Source organism: Melanaphis sacchari, unplaced genomic scaffold, assembly GCF_002803265.2.
Source record: "Melanaphis sacchari strain LSU unplaced genomic scaffold, SCAv2.0 Contig53_pilon_pilon, whole genome shotgun sequence".
Taxonomy (NCBI): Eukaryota; Metazoa; Arthropoda; class Insecta; order Hemiptera; family Aphididae; genus Melanaphis; species Melanaphis sacchari.
In genome coordinates, this window is record NW_020271371.1 from 120,352 (window position 1) to 135,988 (window position 15,637).

At 29.9% G+C, this 15,637-nt stretch overlaps 3 protein-coding genes across 3 annotated transcripts; 2 read left to right on the top strand and 1 right to left on the bottom strand.

The window, feature by feature from the left end:
- Positions 1-1,210: 1,210 nt before the first annotated feature.
- Positions 1,211-2,655, bottom strand: LOC112599596 (deoxynucleotidyltransferase terminal-interacting protein 2). The gene is made up of 3 exons (XM_025346555.1): positions 2,398-2,655; positions 1,494-1,658; positions 1,211-1,429 (listed from the first exon to the last, which is right to left on the bottom strand). Exons 1-3 carry the CDS (start codon positions 2,509-2,511, stop codon positions 1,211-1,213), a joined length of 498 nt encoding a protein of 165 aa, XP_025202340.1. The 5' UTR covers positions 2,512-2,655.
- A 5,063-nt stretch (positions 2,656-7,718) lies between these two features.
- On the top strand, positions 7,719-10,096 carry LOC112599604 (prothymosin alpha-like). The gene is made up of 3 exons (XM_025346574.1): positions 7,719-7,929; positions 9,079-9,305; positions 9,368-10,096. The coding sequence occupies exons 1-3, from the start codon at positions 7,904-7,906 to the stop codon at positions 9,520-9,522; spliced, it is 408 nt and encodes a 135-aa protein (XP_025202359.1). The 5' UTR covers positions 7,719-7,903; the 3' UTR covers positions 9,523-10,096.
- A 2,308-nt stretch (positions 10,097-12,404) lies between these two features.
- LOC112599556 (cAMP-dependent protein kinase catalytic subunit) lies at positions 12,405-14,358 on the top strand. Its single transcript, XM_025346490.1, has 2 exons — positions 12,405-12,623; positions 12,696-14,358. The coding sequence occupies exon 2, from the start codon at positions 12,757-12,759 to the stop codon at positions 13,861-13,863; it is 1,107 nt and encodes a 368-aa protein (XP_025202275.1). The 5' UTR covers positions 12,405-12,623; positions 12,696-12,756; the 3' UTR covers positions 13,864-14,358.
- The last annotated feature ends 1,279 nt before the right edge of the window (positions 14,359-15,637 follow it).

Consider the following 15,637-nt stretch of genomic DNA (forward strand, 5'->3'; position numbering starts at 1 on the left):
AATAAATTTTAAACAAATTTTTCTCTTAGGTAAAGCATTCTCCCTTCTCTTCTTCTGTCCAATAAAATGATTCCAGCGATTTCTAATGTCAAGTACTTAGGTTTGATTTTCAATAAGCAGTTAACTTGGGCTGAGCACATAAAACAAAAGTTTCTCCTATTAAACTTGAGACAAAAATTCTTATATTCTCTACTAGGCAAACATTCTAAACTTAACTTAAAAAATAAATTATTTCTCTATAAAACCCTCTTGAAGCTTATTTGAACCTACAGTGTACTCCAACTATGGGGCGCCGCAAAAAAATCCAACATTTATAAATTACAGATGTTTCAATTTATAACTTTACTTATTATTTTTCATGTATCATGATTAAAATTTAAAATAACTTTAAAATTATTCATCTGCTAAATTTTAAAATGCACTTATTTATTACGAAAAATAACAAATTAAATATTAATAGTTTTGCTAAGATTCAGTAATATTTTATATACAATTAAACAATTTAATTTTCAATAAGGGCTAAAAAAACTATTAAATTAAACTGCATAGTTTAATAAGAAATCTGATATTTGTTTATATTTTAAATCACAGTATAGAATTAATAATTGTTTTCATTTTAATAAAGTATAAAATGAATATTTAGTTTATTTAACTATTTTTAGGTATTTTATTTTATGAAGTTAATTTTTACACATAAAGAAATAATTGCATATTTTTAAGATTTTTTTTAGTGCATCAAGTTTGAGGACTGGTTATGGGGTTAACATATTTTATTTTGTTAAGTCTCATGAATGCGCAAAAATAATATTATTTCCTATGTTTAATTTACATAAAATCAAGTATGATTCAAGATTTTTATGGAAAAAATTGGTGTTTCAAAACATAAGTTCAAAATTGAGATTTCAAAAAATTAAATTTGTAAAATCAACAATAATATGTACTAATTCATATTGGAATCAAACCTTGATACAAGTCAGTACATAATTAGTATGTGTTTATAAATTTAAAATTATTTTTCTTGAAAATATTGACAGTTTTAAGCTTTAAAATATAGTTTTATTCATTTGGAGGGCAAACAACCTTACAATGAAATAGTTTAAAAAAGTCATTTTAATTCTTTAAGTGAATTAAATAAATACGTAACAAATGAACCAAACAATAAATTTATATTATTTCAAATGTACAAAAATAGATGTTTTTAAACAAATAACTACTTTCTTTTCTTTTTTAATTTATTCATTTTCCTATTTTCTTTTCTTATTTTAGATGCCATTTTAGGATTAGCCATTAATATATTCTTGTAACGTTTTTTAGTGTTTTGCTTGAATTCTGCATCTGCTAAAAGTTCATCAACCATTGTACGTTTTCGTTCCTTATTGGTGAGACGACCAGATTTACTTTCAAATGGTGAATCTATTACTGTACCAATCTAAAAATAAATAACAAATACATTTTAGAAAAATATTTTTAGAATAAATATTTTATAAATTTACTTGAAAATATTTAGGATATGCTTCAGTTTCATTTTTTTTATAAAAACGTTTAGTATCTAATGCTGATCTCATACGGATCAAGTCGAGATCGTGTCGAACATTATCTGTCAATTTAGTTGCTGGTAAATTAAACCAATCTTTACCTTTAGTTTTTGCTTCTTCTTTCTAAACACAAAATATAAAACATACATGTAATAATTAAGTTTAAGCAAAACAGTATTTTTTATAAATAATAAATACATCATATTGTATACAATTTGTTATCCATTAACTAAATATTATTTATACATTAATTGTAATACATTGTATATTAGATTTTTAAGATCAAGTACTAACAATAATTTTTGATTGATATACAACCACACTTTGCATTGCTCAATTTTAAATATAAATAAAGTAAAACTGCAATTACATGTTTAATGGGAGAACTAAAAAATAATAAGTCTTCTAAAATTATCAGAAGATTATTACTCTTTTAGCTTGTTGATACATACTATTACATTAATAGGCAATAGCTATAAATTAAAAATAAGTCTATAAATTATATTATAAAAGGAATTTAACTTACTTCAGTACTTTAATAGAGTATGATGAGTATGATACCAACAACAAACAGTATCATATACAGTAATTAATTAAAATAGAATCTATTAAGAGATCTATTAATCTATTAAATATAAAAAAAAATTATTCTATTACTATTATTCTATTTAATTATTCTATTGAATCTATTAATCTATCTTTTATGTAGTCATTGATCAACTATTAAATGTGTGTTTTTAAAATGAATGATATCATTGATTTCAAATTTTCAATTAACATTGCATCGAATTCTTGATTAGATTATTAATTATTATTAAATTAATGAAACCATACTACCATACAAAATAAACAGCTGAAATACCTTATTATTTCTTTTGATGATCTTTGAGCTCTTTTCGTTAACTGGTACCTTGTAACTTTTTTGGAAACCGGGTTTCAAAACGCTCTGACTCAGTAATGCATCGACAGCATCCATGGTTTTGACAAAACATTAAATAACGACTATCTATTTTAATAATGCCGTATATCGTAATACCTATTTGTTTTTATAAGTAGTGTAATAACATTCTAGTCACATGTCAGAAAATCAGTAAAGTTATTGTAATAATATCACAGTAATATTATTGTTGCTGGATCGAGTGATAAATGATAATGATAAGAGACTTCAAATACCATGGTTGATGTATAATATTTAACATTGTTGCCAAAGACTTTTAAATATAGACTATGCTAATACCATAGAGTAATAATATATGTTGTATGCACAATATTACGAATTACGATAAACAGTTGTTCTGTCGTTCTGTGTTCAAGTTAATAGTTATTCAAGTTGTTGCCGTACGAGTACGACTGTCGAAATTGTATGCAACTGTGTCCTCGATAAAGATAAACTTCTTTATTTTCTCGTTTCCACTTTCCACTCTTTCAGTTAAATGAGGACTTAAAAGTTTGAGATGCTTATTAAAAATTTTTATTTTTTTTTCATTTCATAAAAGTACACACTCAATAAGCTTATTAAAAATGAATAAAAGATATCAGCTGATACGAGAGATGAGAATTGCCAGTTAAAATTGTATTCTTATACTACCAATGTATATAATTAATTTTTCAACCAAGATTTAAGGACATGGAATGATCAAAGACCGTTACACAAATCAAGAATTATCTTTTTTCAAGTATTTCAGTTAAAGATTGAAGGATAATTTAATAATTAAATAATGATTATCTACTCATTTAAAATATACTTTGATATAATATTTTATTTCATAGTCCGTGGGTTTATTTTAAATTATGATTTCAATATTATTTCATATTTCTTCTGTGGTAGGTAATACCAGAGATAAACATGTTAATGTTGTTTCCTCCATGATTAGGGAAACAAAATGGTAGACTTGACGGTGTCATAATTATTTATTTTGTTAATATATGCAAACCATTCATGATTCGTGTTTCATTTTCCATCGTTTCTTTCTAGATTTTCAGACGTAAATATTCCTATATTTCATGCTATTTTCTATTAAATTACTTAATGTTTAATAAAATATCAATTTTAGAAGATTTTGAACGTTTTTATAATTGATCGCTGATCATAACGGTTAAGACAATAAAAACGACTTATTTAATGATATTTTCCATATTATAACGTATTAGTCTAAAATCGTATTTCAATGATAATTATAATCGAGAAAAATCAATTTTTATTCGCGCGTCCAGTTTAATAGTTTGTTTGATTAAAAACTATCAAATATTCAGTTCGATTAAAACGAAAATGTTTATTTTTTTGAAATATTTCAAATGTGAATTAATTTTTCATACTGATAATATATACATATATTTTTAATAATTTAACGCGTGATTCAAATATAATAATTATACTATAATAGAAATAAACTAATAAAGTATACAGAAATGTAGAATGCATTTATTGTGTTCGGGTCACTAGTAGTGGCGACCAATGACCATAAAAAAAATTATATATAACTATATAAGTATACTTTGGCGTGAAATCTTCTTGTCACCGATAGGCTGTAACGCTGCACTCTGGTCGGCATCATTTAATATCATGATCTTTTTAGAATTGCTATATTATTATTCTTGCTTATGACGCGAAAATTAAATGCGATTAGAACTACTCATCATAATATTATATCAACCGTTCTTTTTCTGACTACACGATACGATTTTAACGATATAGTACCTATATGGGTAATATATGTTTAAAAAAAATACATAACATTTTTTCGCAAAACGATGCCAAGGCGTGCGCCGATCGAGTCTGACGGTCTCGTTGCGTCGGCGTGCACGATAGCATAAATTGTAAAACGTGGAGTGCACTTCAATAAATATATATGTATTATATTATTATACGTTAATATTACGTGTAACACAACGCGACAAAAAAAAAAAAAACTTGTGGCAAGTGGGCGTTTTAAGAATACCGTCGCTTATAATTAAAGGATTTTAGTCGTTTTCGAGTGAAAATAATTAAAAACAAAACTAAATCGGAAGAACAGTGCTTACGTGTTGTGTTTGGAGATTGATTTATGATAAGTTATAAAATTTATCGTGAAAATATGTCGAAAACGTATTAAATATGTTTATAATTATAAATACAATAAAGATTTAGATACAATTCTGAGAATCATATTTTTTTCGATTTGATTTTTTGCGCTGTTGCATGTATAAAACAGAATAGTGTACCGACGTACAATGGCCGCATAATCGCCGTCGTTCTCCTCAGTGGATTTCTATGTCATGGTACACCTACTATTCTATATAATATACTGTATACTATAAAGTTATGTATACACTTTTGTGAACTCTGTTTTTTAGATCGTTAAAACACGTACATTTCGTTAATTCTGTTCACCGGACTGTTCAGTTTATTGTATTACCATAATATTGTATAAGTTTACAATGGATTTATTTCGTTTGCCAGTCAATTGTCCACCTTAGACTGCGTATGATACTATGGTTTATTAACAGAACGTCATTATAATTCATAAATAAAATATAAATATGCTTCAGAGTACTAACTAGTGACTATCAACATTTTTTACGTAGGAAAATGGAAATTGTGTGGAGTAGTGTAATATTATTATGTATTTCCTAGGTTAGGAATAAGGATTTGGGAATTGAGGGGAAATAATAATGTGTTGCACTGTTACAGCTTTCAGGGAGGGTCCTTTGCCCAAACAGCACCCTCTATCAGTTAATCAGTAGTCAGCAACCCTCGAAAATGTACTGAACTTGAACTACACTATATTTATTTGTATAGCCGCTTTATAGGTATAATATTTTCGCTATTTTTTTCATTCGATAATATTGGTTTGAATAGTGGAGAATTGTATTTCTTTGTTCGGAAAATAGGAATAATTATCTAGACGCAAACAAAATAAACTTATCTTGAGGGTTTTCCGAATTTTTATTTTTACTTTCGAAGAATAATATAATTGCAACAGACAACTACAGTGATCATCACAACATATTTTGATTTTCTTATCTAAATAGTTAATAATCTATAAATGTTGTGATGTAGCCGCCTAGCGTAGTAGCCTAAAATAATGATATTGATATAATAATGTTCGGTTATTTCCGTTAATAAATCGATCGTCGGCGTTCGTGTGGCGTCCTTTGTGGATTTTATATTTTATAATATTATATTATTACACCGCCGGCATCTGGCACGCGTCCTGCAGCTGCTATGCGCCTATGCCAAAGAACACGGTGTCGGTGTGTGTCACGAACACTTGAAAGACGAAAAAAAAAAAATTATTTAAAATATTGTAGATAGTTACGACTATCGTGTACGGAATAACCGGCTATATGGTGGGGATTGGTAGGAGGATATTTACTTTCTCGTTCATTTCGTTATTTTGTATAACATAATATAAGCATTAATGTATATGGTTGATATATCCAATTACCAATATAATTGCAGCAGGAGCAACAGATTAGCTTGAACTTGGGAAGTTCCGAACAAAAATATCTATTTAATCGCAGTTAGCAGAAAATGCTTTCGGTTATCCAAGTATTAATAACTATATTATGATAAGACACATATTTCTAATAATATATCACTAACTAATAAAATATTTATTGGGAGTGATTAAGAATGTATAAGTTGTGAAAATTCGTACTGTTTTTTAATTATTTTAGCACTTAATAATAACATTTCAAAATTATAGAATACTGGACATTCTAACACATATAAGAGTGTACGATGAAAAACGCCATGTCCGTAGAGAACATATTACACGGGATTTCGGATACTATTGATCTTAGTATCATACAGCGAAAACAGGAACGGTTATCTAGTAATAATACATTGAAAACTGTGTATTGCGGACCCTGAATAAAACAGAAAACTATTCAATACAACATTTTCTATGGTCCCGGTATGTTCCTATAGTTTTATATAGACGTGAACCTCAATAAAACGGAACTTATCCCGTATGTATAATGTATAGGTGTGAAACACAGTTATGCACCAACAGTCTTACACTGAACAGTTTGCTTGTACATACTAAGTGATGTCCATTCAAATACATATAATATTAGAAAAACAGCAATAACAGTGAGTCTGTAAATCAAAAAATATAAACTGTAAAAAATGTTGTAAACTAATTTTTAAACGTGAAAAATTGATACGAATTTATATTATCCGGAATTTTTTTGTTTTATTTAATAAAGCGGAAAACTGTTTAAAGGGGAATTTTTGTTTGGTCCCAAGCTATTCAGCGTTAGACAGTTTTCACTGTACAATAAGGCCGAGAATGGTTTATCGACGCTCACAATAATAGAATATTTTGATCGTTCGGACGGAAGAAGAGATAAGCAATCGCTTTAGTATTTCATAAATAGTTTTTAGAATATTTACTGCACATTATTATACATTTTGACGATTGCGAAAAGATGGTATGAATAGGTGGTGTGGCGGCGGTGGAGACTAAAACATAATATATGAGCCAAACGTGAAATGGCAAATATACCATGTACCACAATAAAATTTATATTGTTGACTTTTCTCTTCCGTCATTATGGTTGTAATCCCGCCATAAAAAATCCGATAATGTAATGTATTATTCGCTTATAAATGTTTAAGACGTTTAAGTGGTTGGCATAAATGTACAATAATAATAATAAAACGTACAGCTAAAAAATAATGTAGTAAGAAAAGAGATGTGTAAAAAGCGAGCGAAATTGTCGTTACACGGCGGAGGTGGGTGGTTGTGAACTCTTGATGGTCGGAGGGGTCGCGAGCGTCGTCAAAAAATAAAAGCCGACTGGAGTTGCCAACCGTGGAATTGTTTACCGGGCAACAAATACAGTTGGTCACGCCGCCCGGATGTCGTTAGTCGGATTGGCCCGACCAATCGAGGTCACTGCGCAGGCGCTCTGCCGGTTCAACGGTTTTCACCCACGCCGATCTGATCCACGGAATCGCGATCGATGGTCGTTCGATTTTCATGATCTGTGACTTACAAATACGGTCTAAAACGAAAATTTTCACAATGAAAGACGGCCAAAAGATACGTCCGTGGTTATTGATCAGTTTGCGGGAATTTTTGAGCCCCGGAACGGGTTGAGTGATCGGCAGACGTGGTCTGACGCGATATCGATAGTTTCGGCGTGAAGTCGATAGTGACGGGTACGCGTCGCGGTTGGCGTCCGGCGGCATTCCCTCCATTGTTGCCGCCGCTACCGACGCTTCTTCTCATTCGCGAAACGCAAACGCCGCGTCTCTTCCCTTTGTCGCGCTTGCTCTACTGTTTATTTATTCCGAGTCCGTTACCGAACGCACAACACAGTTCCTATTCGCTTTTCGCTTGCCCTTCTGTCTACGAACTCTAAAAATACCGCACACAATGGCCGACGTTGTAGCTGATGTTAGGTAAGTCTTATTAGCATTATTCATTTTATTATTGTTAATATTATTATTATTTTAAACTATTATTACGGTTATTATTACTATTCAGAGTGTGTGTATACTATTCTTATGTTTTGTCACTGTCTTCGCGCCGACGCGTTGTAGCCGCGGGTGCTAACGTCGTCTATAGTCGTGGGGGGCCGTTTTTTCCCTGTCCAACGCGATTACGTGCATACTTCGGCGACGCCAATGCCGTGCCGAGACTTCGGCTCGCTGCGAGTCTTTGACCGCTACCGATGATCATTGACTCCCCGACCCGTGACGACTCCTCGTCCGGAGTAAGTTTGAAATCGAATGTTTACCCTTGTCAGTTGAACGTGAGCTTACCGTTTCACCTAAAATTCGATTTCTTATCGGATATCCGGCTTTTTACGATTGTCACAGACAGGCGTGGAAATCACATGGTCTGACAGAGAACGCGGTTGTTAATTCGAAGTGTGTCGCTTTTTCCGACCTTGTCAATAGACTCCGTGTCGTATTTTTTTCGAATCATTAGACGTCTATCTGAAGCGGTTTGCTTATCTACAAGCTGCACGCTTGTCAAGACCCTCGCAAAAAAAAAAACATTTATTTTATCGATAACGTATGCATTTTGTTGCTTATGCAATTATGCTTCATCAAATTACAATTAACAGAGGTCAGCTGATTGCATTTTGACCCCTCGTTCTTATAATCACTTTCCAAGTAATTGCCCCATTAGTTGGTGTTAATATTAACACAGTAGACAATTAAAGTGTTTTCCACATGTGTCTGCTAATTCCCTTGTTTGTTATGTAAACAAATTCAATGTTTGATAAATATAGGTACTAGTAGATGCATTGGTTGGGTATTTGATAAATTTATTATGACTTTCAAAACTTTTCAAATGAATAAGGCAATTATTTCAGTTTCAACTGTGCAGTGAACACCACCACGTCTATGTCTATATTATACAGTCAGTGCCCACCTGCTAGAATTATCACATGTTGTTATTTCTAGATCTTATTTGCTTAAATATATATTATTAATCGTATCATTTAAGTATGAAACTTGGTCAAATTAAGGTTTTAATCATTTTTGTTGCTTTTGTAATGTTTAGAAAAAATATTTTATGTATATTTTTATTTACTTTAGTGAAACTATCACTACCCCAGAAAAGAAAGTAGCAGACTCGCCAGTAAAAGATAAGAAGGTGCCAGATTCTCCAGCCAAGAAAGTTGAATCTCCATTGAAAGAAAAGGCTGCTGAAAATGGATCCACAAAAGCCGAAGAGGAAGATGATGAAGTTAAAGAAAATGGTGCTTCAGAAGAAGAAGAAGAAGAGGATGTAGTTGAAAAAGAACAGAATGGTGACACCAAAGGTTTGTTTTAGTTATATATATTTAATTGAATAAAGATAAATTTTTATTTTTATTTATTTTAGACGAAGAAGAAACTGAAAGTTGTCAAAAGGGTGTTAAGAGGAAATCTGGTGCTTCTGAAGCAGCAGTTGAATCTGAAGACAGCGAGAAGAAGGCTAAATTAGAAGAAGCTGAAGAAGATCCAGCTACTGCCGAGCCCCAATTTGTCGAAGCGTAAACATATGTCCATGACATTAAATTATTCTAGACCCTACCCTCCTTTTGTTATAAAGATAACTACCATTTTGACTTCGAAGCAGATCTCTTTGATACATGAATTATAAACTTTCCATGTTCAATTTTTAACTGCTCCAAATTATAATATGACGTACAAAATGTTCCCTTTTCTCAAAACTCGACAGCTCCGCGGTACTTTGATAATTAATTAATTTTAAACTTAATTTTAAGTTAATGGTTTTTTTTACGTCTTAAACTTGGTCAATTTTTATTTTATATCTTTTTACTATAGGATATGGTAAAATTATATTATACAAAAGAATAGTTTTAGACAAGGGATGGTTTCTTTTTAATTTTAATATTGAAAACTATCAATATTTCTCTAAACTACAATGTAAGTAGCTAGAAAATTAGTAATACCTGTTGTGGTCCCACTAGTAGGGTTTTTGTATTATATTCTACTTTAAATTTAAATAAACAATTTATCTATAAGTTCAAAGTGGAATACATTTTTAAACTATGGTTGTAATTACAATTTACCTATTTAGGATAATACAGTTCTAGTATTAAATATATTTACCAATGGTAATTATATACATTAAATAGTCTATAAAGTCCTACCTATTTTATTTTTTTTACCCTTGTATACACTCTATTACATTCAATTTTTATTTGCATAAATTTGGTGTAATTTTTATGATTATTTAAAAATATTTTTCAAAGTCCTGTTTTGGTAATACTTTAAACTGTGTATCTTACACAGTTATAAATTGTACTGTACTGTATCTGTTTTAATTAATAAATTGTCTAGAATGTAAACCTTGCATTTGTGATTATTTACTAGATTAAATAAATCCTATTCAAAACCATTTTTTAATTTATTTTATAAAAATATTAAAGTTAGCTATAATATATGGTTATTAATTGATAATGATTTAACATGCTTTAATTTTAGTTTTTCATTTAATCAATTTTTTTACAGCTATTATATTTTCGTATTATGTGTAAAATAGTCAAATTAAGAGAACAATATTGTTTTTTGCCATGCATTTATTAATACATTAAAAATAATGAGTATTTACTTGTTAGTATTCATAATGTTCATTAGTGTCACAATAAACATTTTATTTTTCACATAATACAGTTATATCAATTGGTTAAAGCAAGATTAATCAGAAAATATTTTGAAGATTTATTTTTGATTATCAATATTCAAAAAAAAAAAATTCAGTTTTCTTAAATGGTTAATTATATAGTTATCTTTTATTAGTTATTTACTTACAAACTTATCTGTTTGTTACATGGATAATTGTTATTAATAGTTATAATTATTATTACCACAATAGTGGAATTTTAATGAATTAAGTATTTTTTTCTAATGATTTAATACGATGCTTATTTTGGTAAAAATTAGTTTCATATCTGTTGTAAAAATTATAAATTTTAATTTTTTTTAAGAGCATTTTCTATTTTGTGTAATTCTTAGGGTATTTTTCAGAATTGTATGAATGCTCTATCAATATAAACAATTGAAATTTATTATTTTGAATAGAATTAAGGATTTTTGTGGAATTTTCTCTTTTTTTTCGAGCATTAAATTTCTAGTTTTTATTATAATTTTTTTTTTTTTAAATTACTTCTTGTTTCTTAAAATATTATAATTGTTCAGGTAATTAAGTTAGTTATGTTGCATTGATAATTAAAACATAATACCTTAAATGTGAAATTAATAGTCTTTTAAGTGATATGTTCAGTGTTTACTACTATCATATACATAATAACTATTGTATGGTAGTATGCACGTTTTACTTGACACTTGTATGGAATACCTTGAAAAAAAATTAAAGTATCCAATTTATCTATTATTCAAACTAAGCAATTTTAAGACAATTAGCTATACTTTGTCTAACTTTCGAGTAGTATGAAATTTGAATATTTAAAAATTAATAGTCATTTCTTAGTTATAATTAACAATAAAAAATATTAAATAAATGTTATGTTTAGGGTTAGTGCTCAATATTTGTCATAATGCATCTTTTTAAAATGATAAAATCGTAAGCTCCAAAGTTATGTAAAAAAGGTGTTAATTAGAAAACTTATCGTGTGGTAATTTTTCCGGAAATTACAAGCACTTGAATGGTGGCAGTATGTTGAAAATGTTGATTTATTGTAATACATATATAATTCATATTGTTATCGTATACACTAAAAAGTAAAAAAACTTTTATCTTTTACCGTTTGGTTTATAGGTATGATGAATATATTATAATGTTATGTATTCATCTCACGACAAGTGCTTAGAGCCTTAGACGATATTATACTTAATTACTGTTAATCTTAATTTTCGATTTAAGTAGGGATAAATATTTTGTACGTCAATAAGCTGTACATTAAGTAATATTTCACCATTTGCGGATCGTATTATATTTAATACTTAGATATATTTTTTATTTTTATTAGGTAATTATGTTATATTATTACGAATGCTTAATCTTATGATTCGAGTGTATGAGATATGCCGATTACACTGGTTTTTGGGAAGATACGAAGAAAGATCGGCGGGCAAATCTAGAGAAGTGGTGTGTTTGCTAAGTAACAACTAACAACTAATAAGCTGTACTCGAGTATTTTTTATTTTGTTATCATGATTCTTTTGTTTTAAACACTAAACAAGACGTGTACGAGACCGGTCGCCATTGTTGTCCTTGTCGTTATTGTTAGTCGGCTTTCGCCGGCGTCGGTTACGTACATATCGTCGGTGGTGGCAAACGGGTGACAGTTGTGTTAACAGTGGGTGGTGTGGTGAGGTTTTGTACAGTAGCGGTGCGATGTGCGTTTTTTCTTCCCGGTCCCGGAAGTCGTTTCTTCCATGGTTGGCCCGCAGCTGGTCGATCGGCCATTTTGAGAATTTTTGGTCGGGGGAAAAGGAAAAATTCTTTTCCTATCAATTTTTTTTATTGACCATTTTGTTTATGTATTTTCGAGATTTTAATCCCCTTACTGATTCTCGTTAGTCGTTGATTAAATAATAAATTATGACAGTGCTCGATCGTTTGCGAATATCGCCGTCGTTTCGCCGAACCAGCCTCGTCCGATTTTGAGGTAAGCCCGTGATGATACACTATAAAGCTTGATTAACTTGGCAGTATAGAGACTGTTTCGATTAAAATATAGTTGACCGTGCAGCGGACGTTCGGTGCAGCACGTTAAAAAATCAGCTGTACGTCGTTAGTTAATGACAACTCGTTCGTCGGGAGCCCTGGAAGGTAAAAAAGCGAACGCAATGGGCAACGCCGCGACGGCTAATAAGAAAGGCGACTCGGCTGAGAGCGTCAAAGAGTTCCTCGACCAGGCCAAGGAGGACTTCGAGGAGAAGTGGAAAAAGAACCCCACGAACACGGCGGCCCTTGAAGACTTTGACCGTATCAAGACGTTGGGTACTGGCTCATTTGGTCGTGTCATGATTGTACAACATAAGGCTTCCAAGGAGTATTATGCTATGAAAATACTTGATAAACAGAAAGTGGTGAAGTTGAAACAGGTAGAACATACATTGAACGAAAAAAGAATTTTACAAGCAATTAGTTTCCCGTTCCTCGTCAGTTTGAAATATCACTTCAAGGACAATTCCAATTTATATATGGTGCTTGAATATGTGCCAGGAGGTGAAATGTTCTCTCACCTGCGAAAGGTTGGCCGTTTCAGCGAGCCACATTCGCGTTTTTACGCGGCTCAAATAGTGCTAGCATTCGAGTATCTACACTATCTTGACCTAATCTACAGAGATCTCAAGCCAGAAAACTTGCTGATCGATTCGCAGGGCTATTTGAAAGTAACAGACTTTGGTTTTGCGAAACGTGTCAAAGGGCGAACATGGACCCTGTGTGGTACGCCTGAATATTTGGCGCCCGAAATTATATTAAGCAAGGGATATAATAAAGCTGTCGACTGGTGGGCTCTTGGAGTTCTAGTATACGAGATGGCTGCTGGTTATCCACCATTCTTTGCAGACCAACCTATACAGATATACGAGAAAATTGTCTCGGGCAAAGTACGTTTTCCATCACATTTTGGTTCTGACCTAAAAGACCTACTGAGGAATTTGCTACAAGTGGATCTAACCAAACGATTTGGAAATCTGAAGAATGGTGTCAACGATATCAAAGGACACAAGTGGTTTGCATCAACAGATTGGATTGCAGTGTTTCAGAAGAAAATTGAAGCTCCGTTTATTCCTAGGTGCAAAGGACCTGGAGATACAAGCAATTTTGATGAATATGAGGAAGAAGCATTAAGAATCTCTTCAACAGAAAAATGCGCCAAAGAGTTTGCCGAGTTTTAAGGTACGCAAACTGTCTATTTTATTTAGATACATTTATACATTTTGTTTTCGCAGCCTCAGTACACAATTAATAATACAATAGGAGGACCAAACTGTTTATGAGAAATTCTGCTTGTATTAAAATTATTATGATTTAGTAGGTTTTTACTAAGATGGCTTTGTTTAGCCAGTGGCGTTCGCAGGAAATACATTTTGTTCAAGAGTCAGAAAACTCAGAAAAATTGTTATTATATCACTGTGTGGATATATATATATATATATATATATATACCATGCTGAACTAAAATGACAATGGTGTATTTCAATCATATTAATATACTTGGGTATATTTTTACAATGTCAAAATCTTGCTCTACGTTAGATAAGATACAATCTCTTTTTACATTGATTTTGTTTTTTGTTAACTTGTTTACAAAATCTGAATTCATATATTTCTTTTGATCCTTTCTTATTGTTAGATTTTGACAAATTGGGACTTTAGAGACATAATAGATAATTGAAATATAGTTATTTGTAAAAAAAATAAATTAACATATATATGTGTATGTATACATATATGTATATATATATAATTTATTATAACAATAATAGTAATAATAATAATAATAAAAATAATTATTAATAATTAACTAAATTAAAATATTACTAGTTGTTACTTATATCATATTATTATTATTCTCGTATAGTGTATTCTGACCTCTGCGTACACCACTGCCTAAGTTTTCTCAAACCTTTTTATTTACTCAAAATAATCGAATATGGTTTAATTAACTATTAAAATGAATAGAACAATTTTTTTAGCCAATTATTTAAGTGTATACGTAAAAAAATTTCCTCATCATAATGTATTATTTTATGTTTAAAATCGGTGCCATTTGTATTGTATCACCATTTGAACAACAGGTATCTGATTTCTTTGCTTTTATTATCTGTTTAAACATTTTAAAGAGCTTGTCTAATATTAATTACTGTATAGTAATTATTATTGTTAATCATTATTTTTGTTTTTGTTTTTTTTTTCGGAATTGGATAGTTCCTAGTGAAGTCACATTATAAATCTCCAATGTTAATGCAATTTTTTGTTCATATGATAATGTTGACAAAAAAATAAGAATAAAAAAAAAAAATTAAAAATTAAAAATTATTCCATGTTTTGAATGATTAAATCTATTGTGGAAAATGCTTAAATTTTGAAAACAAATTGCATTTAAATAATATTATATTTACTTTTATGTTTAGTTAAAATGTAAAGTTTCTTAAAAACAAATTTGAGTAATTGTTAATTTTTGTATAGACATTTAAAGAATTTTTTTTAACTTGTTATATGTTATCTACACTTGGATATTTTTGATGTTTTATTAGGAATTCACTAAGAACTATTCATTTTGTATTCTGTTTTGTTTTCTTTATACATATATATGTATTTATTTATTTATTTTTATTTTCATGTCGAGTGCAATGCTATAATGTGTTAAGTGGTTTTTTTTTTAATGTAGAGTTCACACTGAAAATATACTACATAATATATAATAATAATATAATTATAATTATAGACTTAAACAGTTAAAGATATTCTAGATATTAGTACTTTATTAGGTTTCTTAAAAAAAAAAAATCATTTTGTCCCATTTATTATACCTGTTTAATACATAATGTTAAATTGGCTTCCCAATATTTTGTGACAGAATACTAATATCCATGTATGTATTTTTTGTTTATATATATACTAAGCTCTAACTGATATTTCATTTTTCGTGCGGAGTTCAGGGTATGT

Bases quoted from the DNA above. Each gene is read 5' to 3' on its own strand.
- LOC112599596 (XM_025346555.1), bottom strand. From the start codon at position 2,511: ATGGATGCTGTCGATGCATTACTGAGTCAGAGCGTTTTGAAACCCGGT. The intron at 1,659-2,397 runs GTATTTCAGCTG...TTTTGTGTTTAG, and splicing joins TCATCAAAAGAAATAATAAG to AAAGAAGAAGCAAAAACTAA. The intron at 1,430-1,493 runs GTAAATTTATAA...ATTTATTTTTAG, and splicing joins CATATCCTAAATATTTTCAA to ATTGGTACAGTAATAGATTC.
- LOC112599604 (XM_025346574.1), top strand. From the start codon at position 7,904: ATGGCCGACGTTGTAGCTGATGTTAG. The intron at 7,930-9,078 runs GTAAGTCTTATT...TATTTACTTTAG, and splicing joins GACGTTGTAGCTGATGTTAG to TGAAACTATCACTACCCCAG. The intron at 9,306-9,367 runs GTTTGTTTTAGT...TATTTATTTTAG, and splicing joins ACAGAATGGTGACACCAAAG to ACGAAGAAGAAACTGAAAGT.
- LOC112599556 (XM_025346490.1), top strand. From the start codon at position 12,757: ATGACAACTCGTTCGTCGGGAGCCCTGGAAGGTAAAAAAGCGAACGCA.